This window comes from Semicossyphus pulcher, unplaced genomic scaffold, assembly GCF_022749685.1.
Source record: "Semicossyphus pulcher isolate SPU_LCO1_2020_fin unplaced genomic scaffold, fSemPul1.0.p SCAF_16, whole genome shotgun sequence".
NCBI classification, from domain to species: domain Eukaryota; kingdom Metazoa; phylum Chordata; class Actinopteri; order Labriformes; family Labridae; genus Semicossyphus; species Semicossyphus pulcher.
This window is the reverse complement of record NW_027211670.1, coordinates 25,331,697-25,351,127: the sequence shown is the minus strand read 5'-3', so window position 1 is coordinate 25,351,127 and position 19,431 is coordinate 25,331,697. Positions and strand designations below refer to the sequence as shown.

Below are 19,431 nucleotides of genomic sequence, written 5' to 3'. Positions count from 1 at the left end.
ACATGTTCGTTAGGTTCATTGGTGACTCTAAATTGCCCGTAGGTGTGAGTGCCTCTGTGTGTCAGCCCTGTGAGTGGCTGGCGATCAGTCCAGGTGTAACCCCGCCTCTCGCCCAATGACAGCTGGGATAAGCTCCAGCCCTGAACATTATAAGCGGTATAGATAAAGGATGGATGGATTAACAAACAGGATAAAAAAAACATGAACTTGCTGTAACATACAGCTCCGTAAAAAATGAAGAGAGCGCTGCAAAAATCTGTTTTTCTCTGGTTCAGCCATTTATAGGTTTGTGTTTGTGTGAAATAAATGTTTCTGCTTAAGAAACCAAAAGATGTTTCTCCGAGCTCGAATGATGCAAAGAAAACAAGTTCATGTTGAAACAACAAAGTTGTTCACAGGAGTTCACAGGTCAGTATCTGGTGAATAACCTGGTTTGTAATCTCAGCTCTCCTGCTTCTCTGCACGCTCTCCTCCAGCCTGTCACACAGCTGCTGGGCGACGTTAGGCCGCTCTTGGAGCAGCTCGGCTTGTTCGATGGCTTGTGATCGTCCATCTTCATCTCGATCACATCTGGATCGGGCTGGCCCTGACATGTAGAGAGAGATGCTGACTGAAGCAACATGTGGAGCGGGCTCTTAATTCTTTCCTGAGCTGAGTAACAAGTTAAACCATAGATGTTAAGTATAAAAGTTTGACAGGTAAACAATCCTTTTTCAGAGTCTTTGATGAGTTCATGTATAGAGGAGATGTTTGTCTGTACCCAGCTGAGCTGCAGGGCTGCCTGCAGGCGTGTAACAACGAGCTGCTTTCTGTAAGCAGCTGCAGATGAGCAGGTGAGTCTGCCTCTGACACATGTAACCTCAGCTCATCGTGAGACTGAGGAGAACTTCTGTTCAGTCTTCACAAACTGAGCGTTATCTCTCACTTTGTCTGACAGGCTCAGAACGTCTTTTCTCCTAATTTCGTCGACGCTTTGATTAGAGCTTGTTAAACTCGTGGTTACGTAATATATCAATAAATTAATGAATGAAAGACTAATGCACATTCACTCGAGGTTATTCACTCTGTTTGGGAAGTTTCTGTCAGGGTTTTAGAGGATAAAAACATCTGTGTTTATCAGGAGACGTTTGTGATAAGGCACCAAAAGAACAAACAGCACGACGTGTGAGTGAGGCTTTCACCAAAGAAATGGCTGCTGCACTATCACTTAGAAAAAGCACACACATCCTGTTTAAATTGATGCATCTAATCATATAATTATATACATTATTAAGTTGTTCTTTAGACAATTAGTGTGTTTCATAGGCAGTGATTTTTAAAAAGGAACCAAAGAACACACAGCTCAGGTTTTTGATAAAGGATGTAGCTAAAAATAAGCGAGGTGTTGTTCACAGAGTGTTTGTGTTTGTTGAGGACATTATACCTGTGCTGTGTGATCGAAAACATCATGTGGTGACGGCAAATTGCTTCTCTAGTGTGAGTGATGAGTGTTTATACACCAGCTGACACTTGAACACGGTGAGAAATGGGAGTGTGGTGGCAGGTTATGGAGCCGGGATGTCTTACACACACACACACACACGTACACGCACAGAAAAACTTGACGACAAGAGGTCACCTTGACTTGTGAGAGGTAGCCAAACACACTCCAGCACCACACGAGCCCTGCCTGTTTCCAGGGCGACCACATGAGCAAATGACCTTTCCTGTGTGTGTGTATAATCTGGTTAACCTTCATACCCTGACCAGTTCTCACACTCGTCTAAACCTCAGGAGGACAAACTCTGCTTATCAGCACTGAAACTGTTGACTCGGTGCTGATAGCGGTGATGTTTTTGGAGGGAGGGGGTCCACAAGCATCCTCTCTGTAGTTTCCTTTCAGAGACTGTTTATGTGCGAGTTACTGAACTTCACACGATGTCGACTCCTGCGCGTTGAGAGGAGGAAGTGACCTTGATGTAGAGCTTACATGGTGGCTGGAAGGAACAGCATGTTTGCTTAGACTCATTTATCAAGCTGCTCTCAGTACAGTATAATATCTCAGTGTGGTGATTAAAATGCTGCAGGTCCACTTCTCACAGACTCTATCACCAAATCAGCTTCCTGCTACGTGACATTTATTGGACCTTACACTCTGATTAAAAACTTCCAAGTGATGGGAAACACTGCTTCTCCTTAAGGGCCATTTATGAATCCGTTGCTTCTTCCAGTTATTTCTCTTCTTCAGGTCTCGTTCCGTCTCCGTCCCCACCTGGCGTGCCCCCCGTCCCTCCCTCCTTGCCGGGGCTGCCAGGCCCCTTCATGCTGGTTAATCTGCTTGGCAGTGAGCGGCACAGCAGGTTCTAATGGTGCCACATGGCTGGCTCGGCTTTACTGTAATTTACGCCCCAACATGATATGAACCTGCTGCTGTTTGTGTAGGCTCTGACTCACCCAACACACACACACACACACGCACACACGTCTCCTGCTGCCAACTGACACACGCACACACTCTAATACACGCTCGCACAGACCGCCTTAACTCCGGCGTGGTGGCCGAGCCAGCCAGGTCACAGTGCTCTTAATGCTGCTGGTATTCGTTGCTTTGTTCTCAGTGTTTAGCTGTGAGTGTGCTCACCTGTGTGGGCAGCTGATTTGCTCATGTAAGCCCACTATATTGCTGTAATTGCACATTTTCAATTTCAGATGGCTGCTCCACTTCATACTTTACAGCTGGAGTTCTGATTTCGGATTTTATTTCTACCCATATTTCTGTCTTGTTTTACTCTCCTTGTTCCCTACCCTCCTCTCTTCCTTCCTCTCTCTCTTTGTCCTTATTTATGTCCTTATTTTGGTCCCTATAATTACTTTCTTTCATTTAGAAGTTTCTGTCTTACTTTATTTCCTTCTCTGTGTCCTTATTTTCTGTTCTTGATTGATCAATAGCTGGAAAACCTCCCAAACCAACATATTTACCTCCAGCTGAGCTCACAGGGTTCTCCGGTTCTTCACCATTAGAACGAAACTTTTAATAGCAGAAGTTGGTGCTTCTAATGTGTGTGATCTTACCTTAAACCGGAACATTACAGAGACGTTCTCCTCCTGCTCCGCCATTAATAGCTTGTATAACCTCTGGCTCTGTTCCACATCACTCATCTGTTATGGGACATGATGTCCATGTGCTGTCATGTAGCTCTGATGGATCTATTAACCCCGGTGCAAAGGGCTAGCTGCTACCTATTCAACCTCCCTCCTCACATTGGACATGTAACGGCCACAGCGACACTTGAAGTGAAATACGTCTGTTGTGTCAGATTTTTTCATTACCCTGCATCACAGGGGGAGACGTGCAGGCCACAGGATCATTACCTCAGGATCAGAGTCATGTAACAGCCGAAACAAAATCACAAAGACCAATCAGAAAGACTTCAATCATTAGGTTTTAAAGAAGGTGACTTTGACACAGGAGTCTGATGTTTGTCAGACCAGTGGTTCTCTGTCTTTTTAATGCAGAGTCCCCCTAAACTGACCCACCTCAGACTCCTGTTAGAAAAGAGTTGTGTCCCAGGTTTTTCCATCCTGAAGGAATTTTGCTTTCAGATATCTGAAAACAGAAAGTGTGTTAAAGCCATGACTACAAAAGTGTTCTTTGAACCATCACTGCCCTACGTCTGAACCGAGATTCAAACCTGAAACCTTCTAACTGTGAGGCGACAGCACCAACCACTGCCCCACTGTGCTGCCCTGACTATTATACACCTTTCCTACTTACATTAGCCCGTCAACGCGGGTTTTTCAGACCCGGGAACAGATGCCAATTGTCTGCCAATTGTCCCATCGCCAGTGGAGTATACTCTGGTCAGTCGTCACTGTCTGACGTCACAAACGCGCCCGATGTTACGTGGTTAGGTCTTTATTGTATCTATGACTCATTCAGTCTGTTTATCAAACTCGGTGCCGACAAATGTGGAACGATGTTCGAGCGCTGCTCGGACGGAGACGGGTTGAATTTGTAGCTGAGATGAGTCGCAGAAGTTACCGACGGAGCATAGCATCGCACCGGAAAGGGGGCGGAGATTAGCGTGTCGACACGAGTTTTGTGTCCTCGTCAATACCAATCGGAACCGAGGCAATAATTACCCGGGTCTGCTGCAGAGTCATGTGACCCGGGTTAAACACCGATTGTAGCCAGTGGGAAAGCGGCTTCACTGAGTGTTTGTCTGACTCTAAATCAGCTTGGTCACAGAGCTGGCAGAAGACAAACTGCTCGCATCATGCTCGTACATATTTGGAATAGTCGTACAGTTGGTGGGCTGTCATCCTTTTGTTGTTTAGATCTGAACGCCTGTGGATGTGGCGTCCTGTCAAACCTCATAACATAAAATTGATTTCCCAAAGGAAGATTGTCCGGTGTTGCTCACAAGCTGCTTCAACGGACAAAACACTGAAGTCCCCCTCCACCAAAACAAAAAACACAATCACAGGCCCAAAGCCTCATCGCATCGCTCCCCTGCAGGAACCGAAGCCAGCCCTGCCTGCCTGCCAGCACGGTGCACTCTGAAACACTACACACACAGACCCACACAAGCGAGGATTTAACCGACACAAACACAGTTTTATTCCAGAGTTATCCACACACACACACACGCACACACACACACACACACACACGCACACACACAGTTTGAACATCTGCCTCACCAGCCAGCTGAAAAGTCCTTCACTGAGACTTGTTTTCTTTTCCTGGTGAAGATAAATATTTCAGAACAACATCTCAGTCTGAGATGGCACATGCTCCTTTTAAGTGTGTGTGTGTGTGTGTGTGTGTGTGTGTGTTGAGAAAGCAGGTGGATGTTCACGTGTTTCCGACGTCCCCTGAAAGGCCGCAGTAAGACCGGCTGGCGTCTCTTTTTTGCTGCTCAGGTTTGAACATGAGGTTAAAACAATTATAGACCATAATAATCTTCTTTTTCTTTCTGTTGGATTAATCTCTGAGTTTGTGAGCTTTAAAATGTCAGACGTGTGAAACTGCTCATCGTGACATCTTGGACTCGCTTGTTTGTCAGAATCGTGATGAAATAAGAAGAAACACCACAGATCCTCACATTCAGCTGCTCACACAGAATCGTTGTCACTGCTGCCTGATGGATGACTTGGCTATTATTTGTTTTCTAATTAATGAATCAAATCCATTTGCTGACAAATCATTTTAGCACTGTTTAATTAAACAGGTTATATAAACATGAAAATAATAATCTGGTGATTCTTTCTTCTGATCCCGTCTTTTAGTCACATCCTGCCTCTAAAGGTTAATCCCACTTTGATCTTGTGTCACCTCATCATTTGTATCACATTTCCATCTCCGCTGTGGGATCAGCGATGTGCTTCATGGTAGGTTTGAAGTGTTAAGTAATTATTTCTGCTGTGGCATTTAGTCTGCTGCTGTCAGGGAGCTGCAGCATTAAAAAGTGCTGCCTCGGTGACACTGAGGCTGCATAATGGATCGGTAAAAACAGGGTATCATCATCATCTGTGGGCAGATCACACAGCTATCAGGGAGTGTCGTTATCTTTGTTGTATCGGGATGCCTGTATCAACAACGCAGAAGGACTTTGTTACCTTTTATCTTTGTTTGTGTTCTGCGTTGTTGTGCTGGCTCTCAGATAGCATTCAGTCGTGTCGATCGGAGATGAAGCAAGATCATGAGAGCGTTTCCTAAAACCTTGCAACGTGATAACACAATCCGTGCATTGTTGTTAAGTTTCGGCGTTTAATTTGGGAGGTGATTAGCGAGTGAATTAAAACACATGACCGAAGCACACGGGCAGAGTGAGACAAAGCAGCGCTTGCTCTGTAATCCCTCTCACTTCCAATAGACTCCGTCAAATATGGTCTTTCATTCAGTGGAATGCTAATCAGCCTCAGTCCCTGTTGCTCAAGCAGCAAGCTCAGCTGATTGAGCGTGGATTAAGGCAGGGCCGGCCAAGTTTATAATCTCATTAAATCATCCCCTAAACCGTATGAGCGTGTTGTGACGAGGGGGAAACTCATGAATTAGTTCAGCACAGCCATGTGCAGGGCATGATGGTGATTGACAGGTGCAGCCTGTTTTCACAGCTGTAACATGATGTGTGTGTGTGATGGACAGAGTTACATTTCAGGTACTGACAGACGCAGCTTTAAAAAAAACAGGAGAAGAAGAAACCTCGACTCTGTGTAGACGTTCGCTGTTAGTAGTTATACCTATAAAAAGAAATGCACTGTAATTCTAATATGAGCCACGTAATCATTTTACCTGATGAGGAGGGAGGCTGATGTAGGGTCGAGGACAATGTTGCCTGGACAACAAGGGAAAGGCAAAAAAACAGCAGAGCAGCAGGATGCCAAACTTACGAGCTTCTGTTTGTCCAAATGAAAGCGTTTTTTTTCCCCTGAGTGATGGAGCAACATTTCATTTGGTTGTCCGTCCCGTTGCACAGCAAGGACATCGCCTTCGACAGTTACCGGTGTTAGTTTTATATATGGGCCTGACCAGCTTCTGCCATCCTGCTCTCGTCCATTAAAATGACATCTGGTGCACTGTCTGCATATTGATGCATACAAATAGACTTTGAATGCATGCATTGGTGGACAAACTCTACAAAGTATGACGCAGGTGACTAAATCATGTTAAACGCCGGTGTTGTCTGTGGAAACATGTCATTACAGTAGCATCCCATCCAGCAGTGAAGAGTCCTTTTCACACTGTGGTGCTGCCTCAGCGCCGTTACGAAGCTCCGCAGTCGTGCAGCCTTTACCATTCGACATTGGACGATGCATCGACGGCGTAAAGCCGCCCCCCACCATTCTGCCTCCATGCGTTCTACATAGAACACGAAACGTAACAGAGCTGTAATAATCCCCAAAAAGCCAATGTTGAGTTATTATTTATTTAACGTGATTTATTTCCTCAACCTAACAAAGTGTTTTTTGGCCTAAACCTTACCAAAGAGAGTTTTTATGTTAACCACGTGCTGGAGAGAAAGAAAACGGACCTTAAACAAATCTCACAGGATTCCTTGAAACAAAAGCTGAACGCAGATTTTCAACAAGCTCTGAAACTGCCCTGAAACTCAGCAGCAGCACAAACTGTCATTTTTACAATTGTGTTTGTGCGCAGTTTAGACATTTTATTTAGAGAGCTGAACTTTGGACCGGGCCAGGCTAGCTGTTTCTCTTTCAGTCATTATCCTAAGCTAAGCTAAGCTAAGCTAATCTCCTGCTGGCTAGCTTCATATTTTGTGTCCTGACATGGTATTAGTCCTCTCCTCATCTTAACTCTCTGCAAGAAATTGAATAAGTCTGTGTACCGAAATGTTCGTTAAATAATACACGTAAGGCTTCCTGAATATACAAACATATGACATGGAAGGCAGAGAACCTTTTTCTTTTGCTTGATTTCAATACTTGTTTAAAAGTTTGACTTATTTTATTGAGTTCAAAAGGTTTATAGTTAAATAGGAAACAGTCGGGGTTAATATCTTGTCTACACCAATTAGTTTGTTGCACTCACTTTAGCAAACCTGCATCAGCACAAGTCTCCAGCCTGTGTGTGTGTGTGTGTGTGTGTTTGTTCACGTGTCAGGAACTTCATCCGAAACAGTGTCGCTGCTGTCTCACTGAAAGAATGCGATGCATGAGGATGAACCCGTCTAGCAGTGATTACATAACACCTCATCACTCACTCACTCGCATGAACAGCTCATAAACACATGTACAAACACACACACACACACACACACACACACACACCTAGTTACAGACATTCCCAGGTCCTGTTGATTCAGACATGGGAACCGGGCCGCTCTCCATCTTCTATATTTATTCCTTTTGTTGATCGTCCCTTTCTTCCTGCCAAGCGCCGCTACAGTCCCAGCCTTGATTACCGCTGCTGGAGCACTGACTCAGTTTGTTCGGGAGCCGACGCCTTACGTAACACAAAATATACCCAGAGATGGGAGAGAGCGGCGCGAGGGAATACGGGTATAAATAGGTTTGTTTGTCCCCAGAAATGCTCAGAGAAACACCACTAACCTCTTTCCTGTTTCATGTGTGTTTGTGCGTAAGACTCCACAGCAGGGCGCTTCTGATCAGAAGCTGCTCGCAAACCAGACTTCCATCCAGAAAGCGATTTCAGTAGTTTCACTTATGATGCATTTATTATGAGCTCATTTCACTCCATGTCCTGCTCCTCTTTCTTTATTACCTGGTGTGAGCATCTTGAAGCTGCACTGTCTCTTCATTCACCGGGCAGTCAGCCTATTTCTCTCGCACCCCTGCGTCGTCCTGCCCTACTTCTTACTTCGCTTTTTTAAAGTCGTGGTGAAGTTTGTGCAGCAAGGTGACTGTTGTGCGTCAGCTGGCGGGCATTAGCAGGCATCCCTCGTAGGAAGCGGCCACAAAAAGATGTGTCTGTCAACCTTAACTGTACCCTGGTCTCTGCCGTATGCTCAGTCTTCTGTCCTCTCTGTCCCCTTTTAGACGCTGTACTTTTCCCCTTCTTATCTTGTCGATTTATTCATGAGATGTATTTTTTTTAGATATTACTGTCTGCAAAACATTCCTTTTTTGGGAACAGTTTTTATTCTGCAAGAGGAGGGAATGCAAAGTGATGGTGCAGCATGCAACCTAGTCTAGCATGCAACCTTACAAACTCAAAGTTTGTCTTCACCCCTGCAAAAAATCCACTGATAATTACAGTTTCTTTGGAATTAAAGTTTTGCAGCAGAATTGAGCTGTTTTCAATGCTCATCATTTCTCCCACTCATCCCGCTCTCTCTTTCACCTTTACTCTGCTTGCTTTGCTGCTTGTCTGACAGTCCTGCCTTTTTAAAGTTAGACATGAAAATCAAAAGAGAGAGAATTGCTGTTTAAGAAGGAGATGCAGCAGAAGTGAAAGGGCAGCCTGAACTGAGGGGGAGGTTGAGTCATTGCAGACGCGGACGGCAAAACTCATTATACAGTTTTTCTTGACTTTTCCTTCACTTGTTAACTAAGAGTCAGGCTTCTGCTCGCTGTGTGCTCTGCTATGGACACACTCCAGTGCCTGTGTGCTCAGCAATACGAGAGAGAGAGATTTAGGTTCATATATTGCTTTAAAGATGTGTTTTATATATAGAACCGGATCACGCAGGAGGCAAGGTCACATCTCACGTTGCTGCCTGTTGAATCTGCAGATCTGTCGTCTTCCTGCTCATTTGTTACTGATGGTTTTATTTATCAGGTTTGGAGATATTTGTCGTCTGATTTGATGCCGTCATGGCTGCATACCACTGGAGGGAGAAGAAAGAATGTGTTTATTTATAATTTGGGTGAACTGTCCCTTTAAAAAAAAGCAATTAGCAGGAGCAATGTGTGGCAGAGTTCAGAGAGTGTCGGAGAATGGAGGGAAACAGTGATGGTCCAGGTCTGCTGCTGAGCTGAGGGAGTCAGCAGCCAAAACCAGGTTTTATTTTAATAGAGACAGCATGGGAGGTGAGAGGACAGAACAGACACCACACACACACACACACACACACACACACACACACACGCACACACACACGACCTACAACATACAGTATACACACACAACCCCCCCTGAGCGACGTGCTCTCTTTCCTTTCTTTCTTTTCCTCGTCTTTTCTCCTCCTTTCATCCTCCGGCTGTCCCCGTGAGCTTGTAATGAAACCTCTCTGCACTTTTCTTCTTCCTGGTTGGCTCAGCTGACTCTGCTGTGCGTGTGCTGTGATGCCCTAGTAAAAAGTGGTGCTCTGTCAATGTAGCTCATGTGAGTGTTTGCATCGGTATCTTTTTCCTGCTACTTGACTAACTGAACACGCTGTTTTCTTCCCTTTCCAGTCCATCATGGAGCAGTTCAACCCCTGCTTGCGGAACTTCATAGCCATGGGAAAGAGCTACGAGAAGGCGCTCACCAGTGAGTACACCAACGTGTCCTTGTTTTCTCTCTGTGGTCGTCCTTCTGTCATTCCTGCTGTCTGCTCAGTAGTCCAGGCAGAGGGCAAACTGACCCGACACTTGGCGCTGCTTTTATATCCTCTTACTTCATCTCAAGGACAGATGTGATGTGATGATCACAGATAATCAGTAGTTTCTTGTGTCCAGAAACTTTATGTCTCTTTAGGGTTTAAACAACAGAAGCTAATTTGCTCTGTTGTGAAAGAAGTGACAGCATTAGTTCAGTCAGTGAGTGTGTCTAAATAAATGTGCTCCCTGAAGGACCTATCAGAGACTCTCTGGGGTTTGTATCCTCTGATTGTTCCTCTGTGCTGATGTCCATGTCCACACGTCTTCCTCCCTCCGACACCGGTTCATTGGTCCTAAATGTTCGCCCTCAGCTGTACGTCCATGTCATTGCTTTTTGTGGCTTGCACAGGTAGGTTTGCGTGGTCCTGAGTGTGTGTGGCTGAGAGAGAGAAAAAGAGATTCAGGTGTACATGCAGCACCGGCTCAAGGTTAAAGACAAAAGAAATGTCTTGGGGGAGCTAAGTGGAGCATAAGCCAATGGGAAGTGGAACAGGAGGAGTCGCGAGAATACCGGTGCCCCCTCATGGGGCCGAGGAAACGAGAACGAACCGAGCCAGTATTCAGGACAAGACTGTAAAAAATTAGACACATAAGAAGAAAGTGACTAAAACATACATCAGATATTTCATGCTTCTATGACAGGCTGAACACACTTTTAGAGTTGTGCATGTTGTAAGATAAGACAAACTTCCAAGCACGTTAACTTCGATTATCGATAAGAGAACTTTCATGCTGCTCTGCAGGGAGGAGGTTATCAGGGTCGTATCATATTCTCAGTGATGGTGCAGCCGCGCTTCGTTGGTATTCTGTGTGCACAGTGCAGAGCAGGGCTCTCCTTTATGTGCTCAGAGGGGAAATGCAGGGAAGACTCAGCAGCCCACAAGACCAGCAAAGGAGGCCTCACTCCGGTCTGATAGATAAGGCTAAAAATAGCCCTGCGACTCCCTGAGAGGGGATTACACTTCATCAATGCCAGGCAGCGGCACAGAGGCAGGGTTTAGAGTAGAGCAGTGCAGAGCGGGGCTGGGCACCCAGCAAGCTTCTATTGTCACAGGGAAAATGCCAGCAGAGCCTCTGGGTTCTGAAGAAGAAGTGTGGCAGCAGGTTTTCATCTGTGCAGGCTGTGAAAACCTGCAGGATGGAGGAGGAGGAAGCTGACGTACTTTCTGTTTGAGTCTATAGCGTTTGGACTTGATTGGACTGGATGTGGGTAATGTGGTTTGAGATGTGGTGCTTAGTCTAAAGTGACTCTTTATTAAAATCTTTATTGCAGGTTAGTGCAGCCGTGTAGCGGACAGGAGCTGTGGGGTGTGAAAATAGGGGCACAGAGAACATCTCACCTGGGAGAGGAAAGAGTCGAGGAAGCATTGACCGGGAAGTTTGAGGGTCAGAGGTCGGCTCGGGGGGGGTTCAAAGTGTCTCATTAGGTGTAGGGAAATCTCAAGGTGACATAAAACTGCGATAATCTGGAACTAGGACATATTTACAATAAAATTCATTGTAAATATTGTCCAAAACTATGCATTGTTTGTTTTAGCGCTCTTTAAGGTCCAAACTACACATCAAATATGCTCCTAAAATGTTAAAGCAGTTAGACATCTAAAATCTCAGGTTAAGTCAAGATTTCTTAACGTCTTTCAACCTCATCAATCATCAAACTAATGAGGGTTTAATGTTTGAAGATCTGATTTGGTGGGAAAGACGACGTTGTGCATATCTCAGCTTATTAAGACTTCTTTCTTGTTTGTGTTTCATTGACACTGACTCTCCTGCGCACTGTATCGGCTTTATATCACTGTTTCTGATCCTCTCTGAAGGCAGACCCTTCCTCTTCTTCCTCTTCTTCCTCCTTTCTTCTCCTACCTTCCTCACTTTCTGTCAACGGACAGACGAGCAAAGCTAATCCTGCCTCACCCGCCTGCTCTCACATTATCGCTGGGATTTCTCTGGATATCGATTCCCTTAGTCGCACTCACCCACCTCAGCTTCCTCTCGCTCTCTCACACTCTTCTAACCCACCCAGGCTCAACTAACTTGACTCGTCTCTGTGCCGTAGCGTACCTTGGAGAGTTGCATCTGTGTAGAGATTTTCATTCACGTCACACTTGTGATAAAAAAGAGAAGCAGGCCAAGAATTGAAATAGTTAAGTGTGTTTACAGACTGAGCAGCCAGACGGCGTCTTCGTTTTCAGGACAATAACACGCAGAGCAGAAGCTTTGCTCGGAGTCTCTGAGGACCCACATCACGACAACAACTAGAACTAGAACTGAACTCAGACTCAGAATAGATTTACATTGTTTACCGTGCGCAGATATAAACACTGTGTCATTCTTCCCCTCTCTTGGGGATTCTGCATGAGTGTCCTCTGGCAGTTCAAACACCCATCAACACGACGGCCCCGTTATAAGCTCAGCCCTCATCCATATGTATCTCCTGACTGGACATGTGTCCTCTGTCATCCTGGCTGTCAGTCCCTGTGTGGCTAACCCCCGACTTGCTTAAATTCACTGTCGCTGCTGCTTGCGGCCATCTTGTCCCCGTTTTTGAGGCCTGAGTCACTGTTATGTCTCAGCCAGCGTCGCTGGCTTGTGTGATAATGCACCGCAGAGAATAACGGCTGACACACACTATTTGAATTGCAGAGAGCTTTGATACGTCGCTGTGAAAGTGTTTTGAGTCATAATACTTTCAAGTAGGCAGTTGTTCAGATGGGCTGTTAACCACTTCAAACATTTGGTTCATTTAATCATCAAAAACTATTTTCCTGCTTACCTGTGGTGGTTTCTAGCCATGCACATGCTGAGATCAACATTTTGAATGCTCCAAGTAACACAAATTAAACTCACTCAGCTCCAGGGTGATTACCAGGGTTCGGTCTGTCCGGATTATCTGTTCATATTAAAGCTACAGTGTCTAAGTTCAGCTGTTTCTGTATTCTCTAGATTTAAACCTCCAAAACAGATTCAACACAGTCAGGCGTCTGGTGGCTCAGGATCCTAGAGTTGTGTTACAGTCAGAAAACAGAACATTGTGCTCTAATGACAGAGATAGCTGCTGTGATAACTTCCCAAAGTTGTAAACAATCCTGTCTTATAGAACTCTGCTCTGCAGCGTTCAGGTGTCTAATAACGGATGGATCAGTAACTCAAACGGCACTTCCTCAATCGTTCCTTCCTCAGAGAAGGCCTCGTGCGTAGTTTCAACGCTGGGCTGTTTTTAGGTCTGACAGCCAGCAGGCAAGCTCTGCAAAACAGAAATGTGAAGCCTGCGACCTTAAAGCATTATTTTTATTGTAGTACAGGAAGAGCCTCTGTGCTGTGCAGGTTCATGTATCTTAGAAATCCAAAATGCGACAGGCTTCCAAAGTTTAAGAGACAGATTAGAGCCTGACACTGTTTGCATGGCTAGATACCACGAAGGTCGAGTAAGAGAATGTTTTTCTTTGCAAATTGAACCTCTTTAAAGGTTTTTGTTAGAGACAGGGTTTCCTTTTTGAACTTGCTGTGCTTGAGATTGGTCTCTCTAGCTGTATCTGTTTCCTGTAGTTGCCTCCATAGAGCTTTTTCTTTTCCTGCCTGGTCTCCATTTCCGCCTGTCGCTCTTTATTTCCCATGCCCAACCTTACCTCTCTGGGGGGAGGGCTGTAAGGGTGGGTTGCAGAGCTGAAGAAGACATCATTTCAACTCCGCACCCTTGATCTGATGCCCAATGCTTCCATGTTTCCAGGTGTCACATATGCTGCAAAGGGCTACTTCGACGCTCTGGTGCGGATGGGCGAGATGGCCAGCGAAAGTCAAGGCTCTAAGGATCTTGGTGAGTCCTCGTAGTGGCTGTAGCGCCCCTGGTGGGGTGGAGGGGGGTTGACAAAGCAGATGGTGAATGGGATAGCTCGTGCTGTAGATCATAGGCAGCTGATGACTAACCTGAAACTGGACACACACACACACACACACACACACACAGCCGCTTATTTGTGCCTAAAAAACAAAGACATCGCTCTTTGTTCTACTGCAATTTTTTAGCCTATTTGATCCCTCGATTCATTTAATCAAACACTTTCTAATTTTGGAAGCATTAATTCCGCATGTTTGTCACAGCCAGCCATTTGGTTAATCTCTTGTTGTCCTCACATTCAGGAAAGAGAAAGGCTCCCCGGTTGTTTTTATGTTGCACCACCGAGCAAATAATAAGTTCACAAATTTGTCTGGCATTTGATGCACAAAAGCACACATTCATGCTCTCTGCTCATAATAAGCACTCAATGTTTTAACAGTGCTACTGAAAAATCTTCCTGTTCGAATGCGGCTTCCAGCAGGACGACAGGAGCCAGTTTGCAGCTCGCTCAGCTCTCGCTCAGCTCTCGCTCAGCATGTTGGTTCTGCTCAGACTTACCTTTTTAAAGACAGTTTTTGCAAAGGCCCGTTTGTAATAAATACACAGGTAGGAGCAACATCTGAGCAACAGTTAGAGGCCTTTATATCAATGCAATGCTCCGTGCAAAGCTGTGTCATAACTGTAGACCCGGTCACATGCAGGGGAATGTGAGGAGTCTGCGTTAGTCCTGGATCACTGCATCCTCTCCGTTCCTTTACCCTGATGCGATTTAAGTTAGCAGGCGGGGACTGAAAATACGTAGGAGAAGAACGACGGAGGAAAAGATGGTGAGAGGAGGGTACAACAGGGATATTGAAGCAAGTGAGGAGGATATGAAAGCAACATTCATTATTCATGGGAAGACCTTTTTGGGCCTCCCTGGCACTTCTTCTGGAGCTTCATCGGTTCATTTTTTTCTCTAAACAGGGTAATGATCAGTTGAGCTTGTGTGCAGACTTCTGAATAGTGAAAGCTCATTACTGTCCTTCCATTTAGCTTCAACCCCATAATTTGTGCAGTGATCTTGTTCAAAGTGCTTTAAGATCACGGATGTTTTAATGCTGGTTCATCTGCTGCGTGTTGTAATCCTGCAGCTTTAAACAGACATACACGCCTATGACTCATCTTTAACGTTCAATTATTAAAACCCAACTCGGAGGGTAACTAAAAAGCCTTAAGAAACCATGACAGCGGAAATCTTTTGGTCATTAAGAAGTGAAAACCACTTTGTGTTCTGAAGAAGTCCAAAACAAACGTCATGACTTGTTTTGGAGCCGTCAAAGTTTCTTGGCGTCCAACAAAGTTGTCAGAGACGTGAACTCTTTTGGAAAAGGAAGATGCATCTGAGTCAGAGTGAAAGAATTTTGTTTATCATGATTATAAATTTAAAAAAATGTGTGCAAAACCTGGTGTTAAAACTCCTTAACAAGATTTCCCATCATGCATCTCCACATCCTCATTTCCATTGGTGGCTTTGCTGCGGTGCGTCTCATAGTTTCTGTCTTACATAAATGTGCTTTTATAGTCTTTTGTCTTCATGCATGTTGAGGTTGCTGTTTTCGTGTTCTTTTGACTTCTGTTCCTGGCAGCTTAACCATGACTCAGCAGCCCTTTAACTCGGTAGAGCCTCCCCCCACCTCCAGTGAAATGACAGACTAGGCTAAGCAGAATGGATTGATGCCGTCTCCACGTATCAGCAGGGCTCAGAGCAGCTGTGGCCTGTGCAGACTGAAGGGGGAATTGCTCGAACCGCGTTTATTGCTTTGTGGGTGCTTTAGCATTTTCCATTACTTGCGTTGAGCCTCGCGGCTTCAGTTAATCACCTGAGAAAATGCAAATTACCTGTTGAAATGCAAAGAGAGTGAAAAATTTCATTTTACGGAGGACTCTTAAATTGTAACTTCAGGTTTATTATAATATCCGTTTGAAATTGTTCTTTTGAGGGCGAGGAGCGTGTTTTTCCCATCTTTTCTAGTGAACATGAATGCATCTTTTCTTTTGGTTTCACAGCTGCTTTTCACGTTTTCTTTGCAGGCAAGGCGATTTATCCCGATCTCATAAAATGCACACAAATGCATCTTTTCAGCGGAGCTTTAAAGATGCGTACAAATATAACAGATAATTTCCAAACCATTTGTCGCATTTGGTAGATTGATCTGTTTGAAAGTTATCAGCTTCCTGCAGCCTGTTCCTCGTAATGAGAGGTGGTGGTTCTGTGAGTATTTTGCTCTGGAAGAGGTCAGAGGAAACATTGAGCTCAGTTGTTTTGGCGTACAGTAAAGGGAAAACATTCTGAAGCCTGCTAGCTTAATAATTAGCAGATAACAAGGATTGTGCAAATGTGTGTGTGCACAAATGTGTGTGTGTGTGGCTTTACATTTCGTCAGCCAGCACGTGTCTCTAACTGTGACCAGAGCTAAACCACAGAGCCACAGATAAGGGAATGCGTGTGCGTGTGTGTCAGGGATAATCACTCACCCAGGGCTTTACCTCGCACTTGATAATTGATGAGAACTGAAGGCAGATTTGTAAAATTGGACAACTTGTAATTGTGCATTTAATTGGGTTTTGTTGAGAGGAAAAAGTCGGGGCCCGACGGAGCGCACATAACGGGGCCGGACTTTTAAACTGCTTGAACTCTCCGAGGTGGCGGAGCCTTTCTCCCAGAAATCACTGCCACTGTTCCCCCTGAAACAATGTCATTAATCAGAGTATTTGGATGAACAGCAGCTAATGGCATTAGCACATGAACAGTGGATGTGGAACTGCACGTGACGGGGCTAAATGAGGAGAAGTCGCAGGGAGTTGGGTTTGAGAAATGAAACTTGAGCGAGAAAGTGGAGAACATGTTGTAGGGTGGAGAAGCACGGGACTGCTGATGAATGAACTTCATTAGCGGGATATTATCCAGACTTAATTAATACATTCTTCTGTTCTCCTTCAAAGTTAGAAAACTGCTCAGAAGAAAAAAGCTTTTCATTTGATTGTACTTGTTTTAGCATGACATCTAAATACTTAAAGGTCCTATAGTGACATAATTTAGTTAGTGAAGGTAGAGTCATGACTTCTGTTTGCAGGTTGGATTACATTGTATGCAGTATGACTTACAGACTAAGTTAGGCCGATACTCCTCCATGTGACTGAGTCAGGAGTTTGTAACTGTGTGTAGTTTGTCCTGCTGCAAAGTAAACGTACCTGTGCAGGTATGCGAGGCATCTGCTCCTGAGTGAAACTTGCAAACAGGTACGTCCACCTGCTGCAGCCTCCAGGTTTGTTTTGAGGGTGTGCAGATGTGCTAGGTGTCGAACCTTTGACCATTTTTTAACAAGCTAAATGTTTGTGTCACAACAAATTTGCATTTGTTCATTAATTCAATTCCAAGTCATCGTTCCCGAGCGTATCTCGTATGTATTTACTCCTGTTAGCATGAACAGTTATCTGAACTCTCAAATAGCTTCTCGGGTGTCTGTCCGATTGTGCCGTGTAATTTTCAATGGAGCTCTGTGATTATTCAGTGTGCCTCTTTTAGAAACGGTAGCAGAGGCGTAGCAGTTTAATGGTACATCTCAGCTGTCTTCACACAAGTACACATACACACACGGACACATTCTGTGTTCTGTAAAGGCACACAAGTGCACACCCTCACATGCCAGAGCAGGCGGTGCTCAAACTGAGTAATTGGGACAAAGAAACGTGACATTATTATCCACTTTTGTCGCCTAAAATAAACTGCCACCTCCTCATGGGGGCACTTGTTTATGGAGAACAGCGTTGTTCATCACTTATAGCACGCAGCGCTGACAGCTCGACACAGGAAGAGGAAGTGATGCCTCACTGTGTTTCATTCAGCTATTCCTTATTTACACGATGCTGTCAGAGCTCGAACAACTGCTCCGCTGCATGACTCCCTGCGCGGAGAGTCGAGATAGTCCACGACTGCAGTGTGGATTGTCATCCCACTCATCCTCTCCTCTTTCACTATTGCTCTCTGTGTCTGCGAACACCCCCGCATTGATGTGGGAGCTCAGGCAGCCCCGGGAGAACACGCCGACTCCACACACATTTTCTAAAAATAGATTAAACGAAACGCCTCGAGTGGAGCCGCTTTGAAGGAGGAGGAGAGATGGAATACGATGCTCGTTCCGCAGCCCAAAAATGGTTCGTTGGTGATGTCAGTGCCGCTGAAAGCGTCTTTCTTCCGTATACTAAATATGGACATCGCTGTGAGGAAAAAAAATAGGAAGCTCCTGCAGTTCCGGTTCCCCTCTCTGACCATATTAGGGCTCTGCCATTCAGATGCAAACGGAGCAGAGGTGGCACTCACTCAGGTCTGCACTCAGGCACACAAACCTGAAGGAGGCGAGAGCAAAATACATCCATTGTGCTTTCATTTTATATAATCTGTGGATGTAATGGATTTCACATCAGTACAGTCTAGACCTGAGGCTGCTTTTTATATACACATAAATACAGCATATCTCCACCTGTCACATCCTCTGTCCTCCCCCTACCAGCTGTTGATTTTCATCCATTTGTCGTGGCAGGAAAAGAAGCTTCACAGCATCAGAGATAAGGAACATTATGTAAGAGTGGAGAGAAGAAACAAAAGGTTTATATTCATGCAAAGAAGACACATAATTATAAAGTAGAATAAAAATGACAATTTTTTCCAACAAGAATTTTAAAAGATGTCGATCTTAGGACGACCTAAAGAGTCAGCTTAAAGAAAATATGACTGTTCCTACACCTCCCTATGCTGACGGTGTCCTATGTTCATTTGTACCACGACACTGTAAACTCTAACTACTCTGCTTGGGTAAAGTAAGAAAAGAACTAAACTGTGTCGAGTATGAACATGTGTTATTTGACTAAGCTGTCCTTTTTTAAAGATGTGAGCACTTATCCAAGTTCACTGTGAAATAGGGCAGCTCGATTACGGCAAAAACCATAATCACGATTATTTTGGTCAATAAAATCGCGATTATTGAAATCGGTTACTCGCTGACTTTGGAACAGAAACCATTTTTTCTTTCAGTCTTTTTCTTGAACTTTAAACATTATTCAACTGAAAAACTAAAATACTAAATAAATGAATTATAAAATTAATTATAATATAAAAACGAATATGAAAATAAAGTCAGAGGAACCTCAGTGATTGAATTTCAGGCGACCTGGTCGTGTTCCTTTGTGCTGCAGACACCACGTGTAACAAATCTTGCACAGTATTTGTTGCTGCTCCTCGTCAGACTCTTTAAGTGTTTCCAAACAAGGAATTACTTTTACCTTCCTTGTTGACCAAAGGCTCTCTCTCCGTCGTCTCGGCTCGGACTGAACATGCCGCTGCAGCCTGGCGTGGCCTGGAGCGTCGGTGGGGAAAAGGAGTGCGCTGGGTTTATATCACAGGACAAAACGAGTCGTTGCCAAACGGAGAGCGCCTAAATAATCCTTTTAACTTGATTGTTTTGTTTTTTAATAATCGTTGGAAGCCAAAGTCGTAAATGAGATTAAAA

General features: G+C 44.7%; 1 protein-coding gene across 3 annotated transcripts in view; it reads left to right on the top strand.

Annotated features, from left to right (window-relative positions):
• Window positions 1–19,431, top strand: part of baiap2b (BAR/IMD domain containing adaptor protein 2b) — a 69,774-nt gene that overhangs the window by 8,117 nt on the left and 42,226 nt on the right. For 2 of the 3 annotated variants that reach the window (XM_069663989.1, XM_069663988.1), the window contains exon 1: window positions 13,740–13,861. In XM_069663989.1, coding sequence (XP_069520090.1) covers window positions 13,750–13,861 — 112 coding nt within the window. In that variant the 5' untranslated portion in view covers window positions 13,740–13,749. Of the gene's footprint in view, window positions 1–9,861; window positions 9,938–13,739; window positions 13,862–19,431 lie in introns of those variants that run through there. The other variant, XM_069663990.1, reaches the window with a different exon arrangement.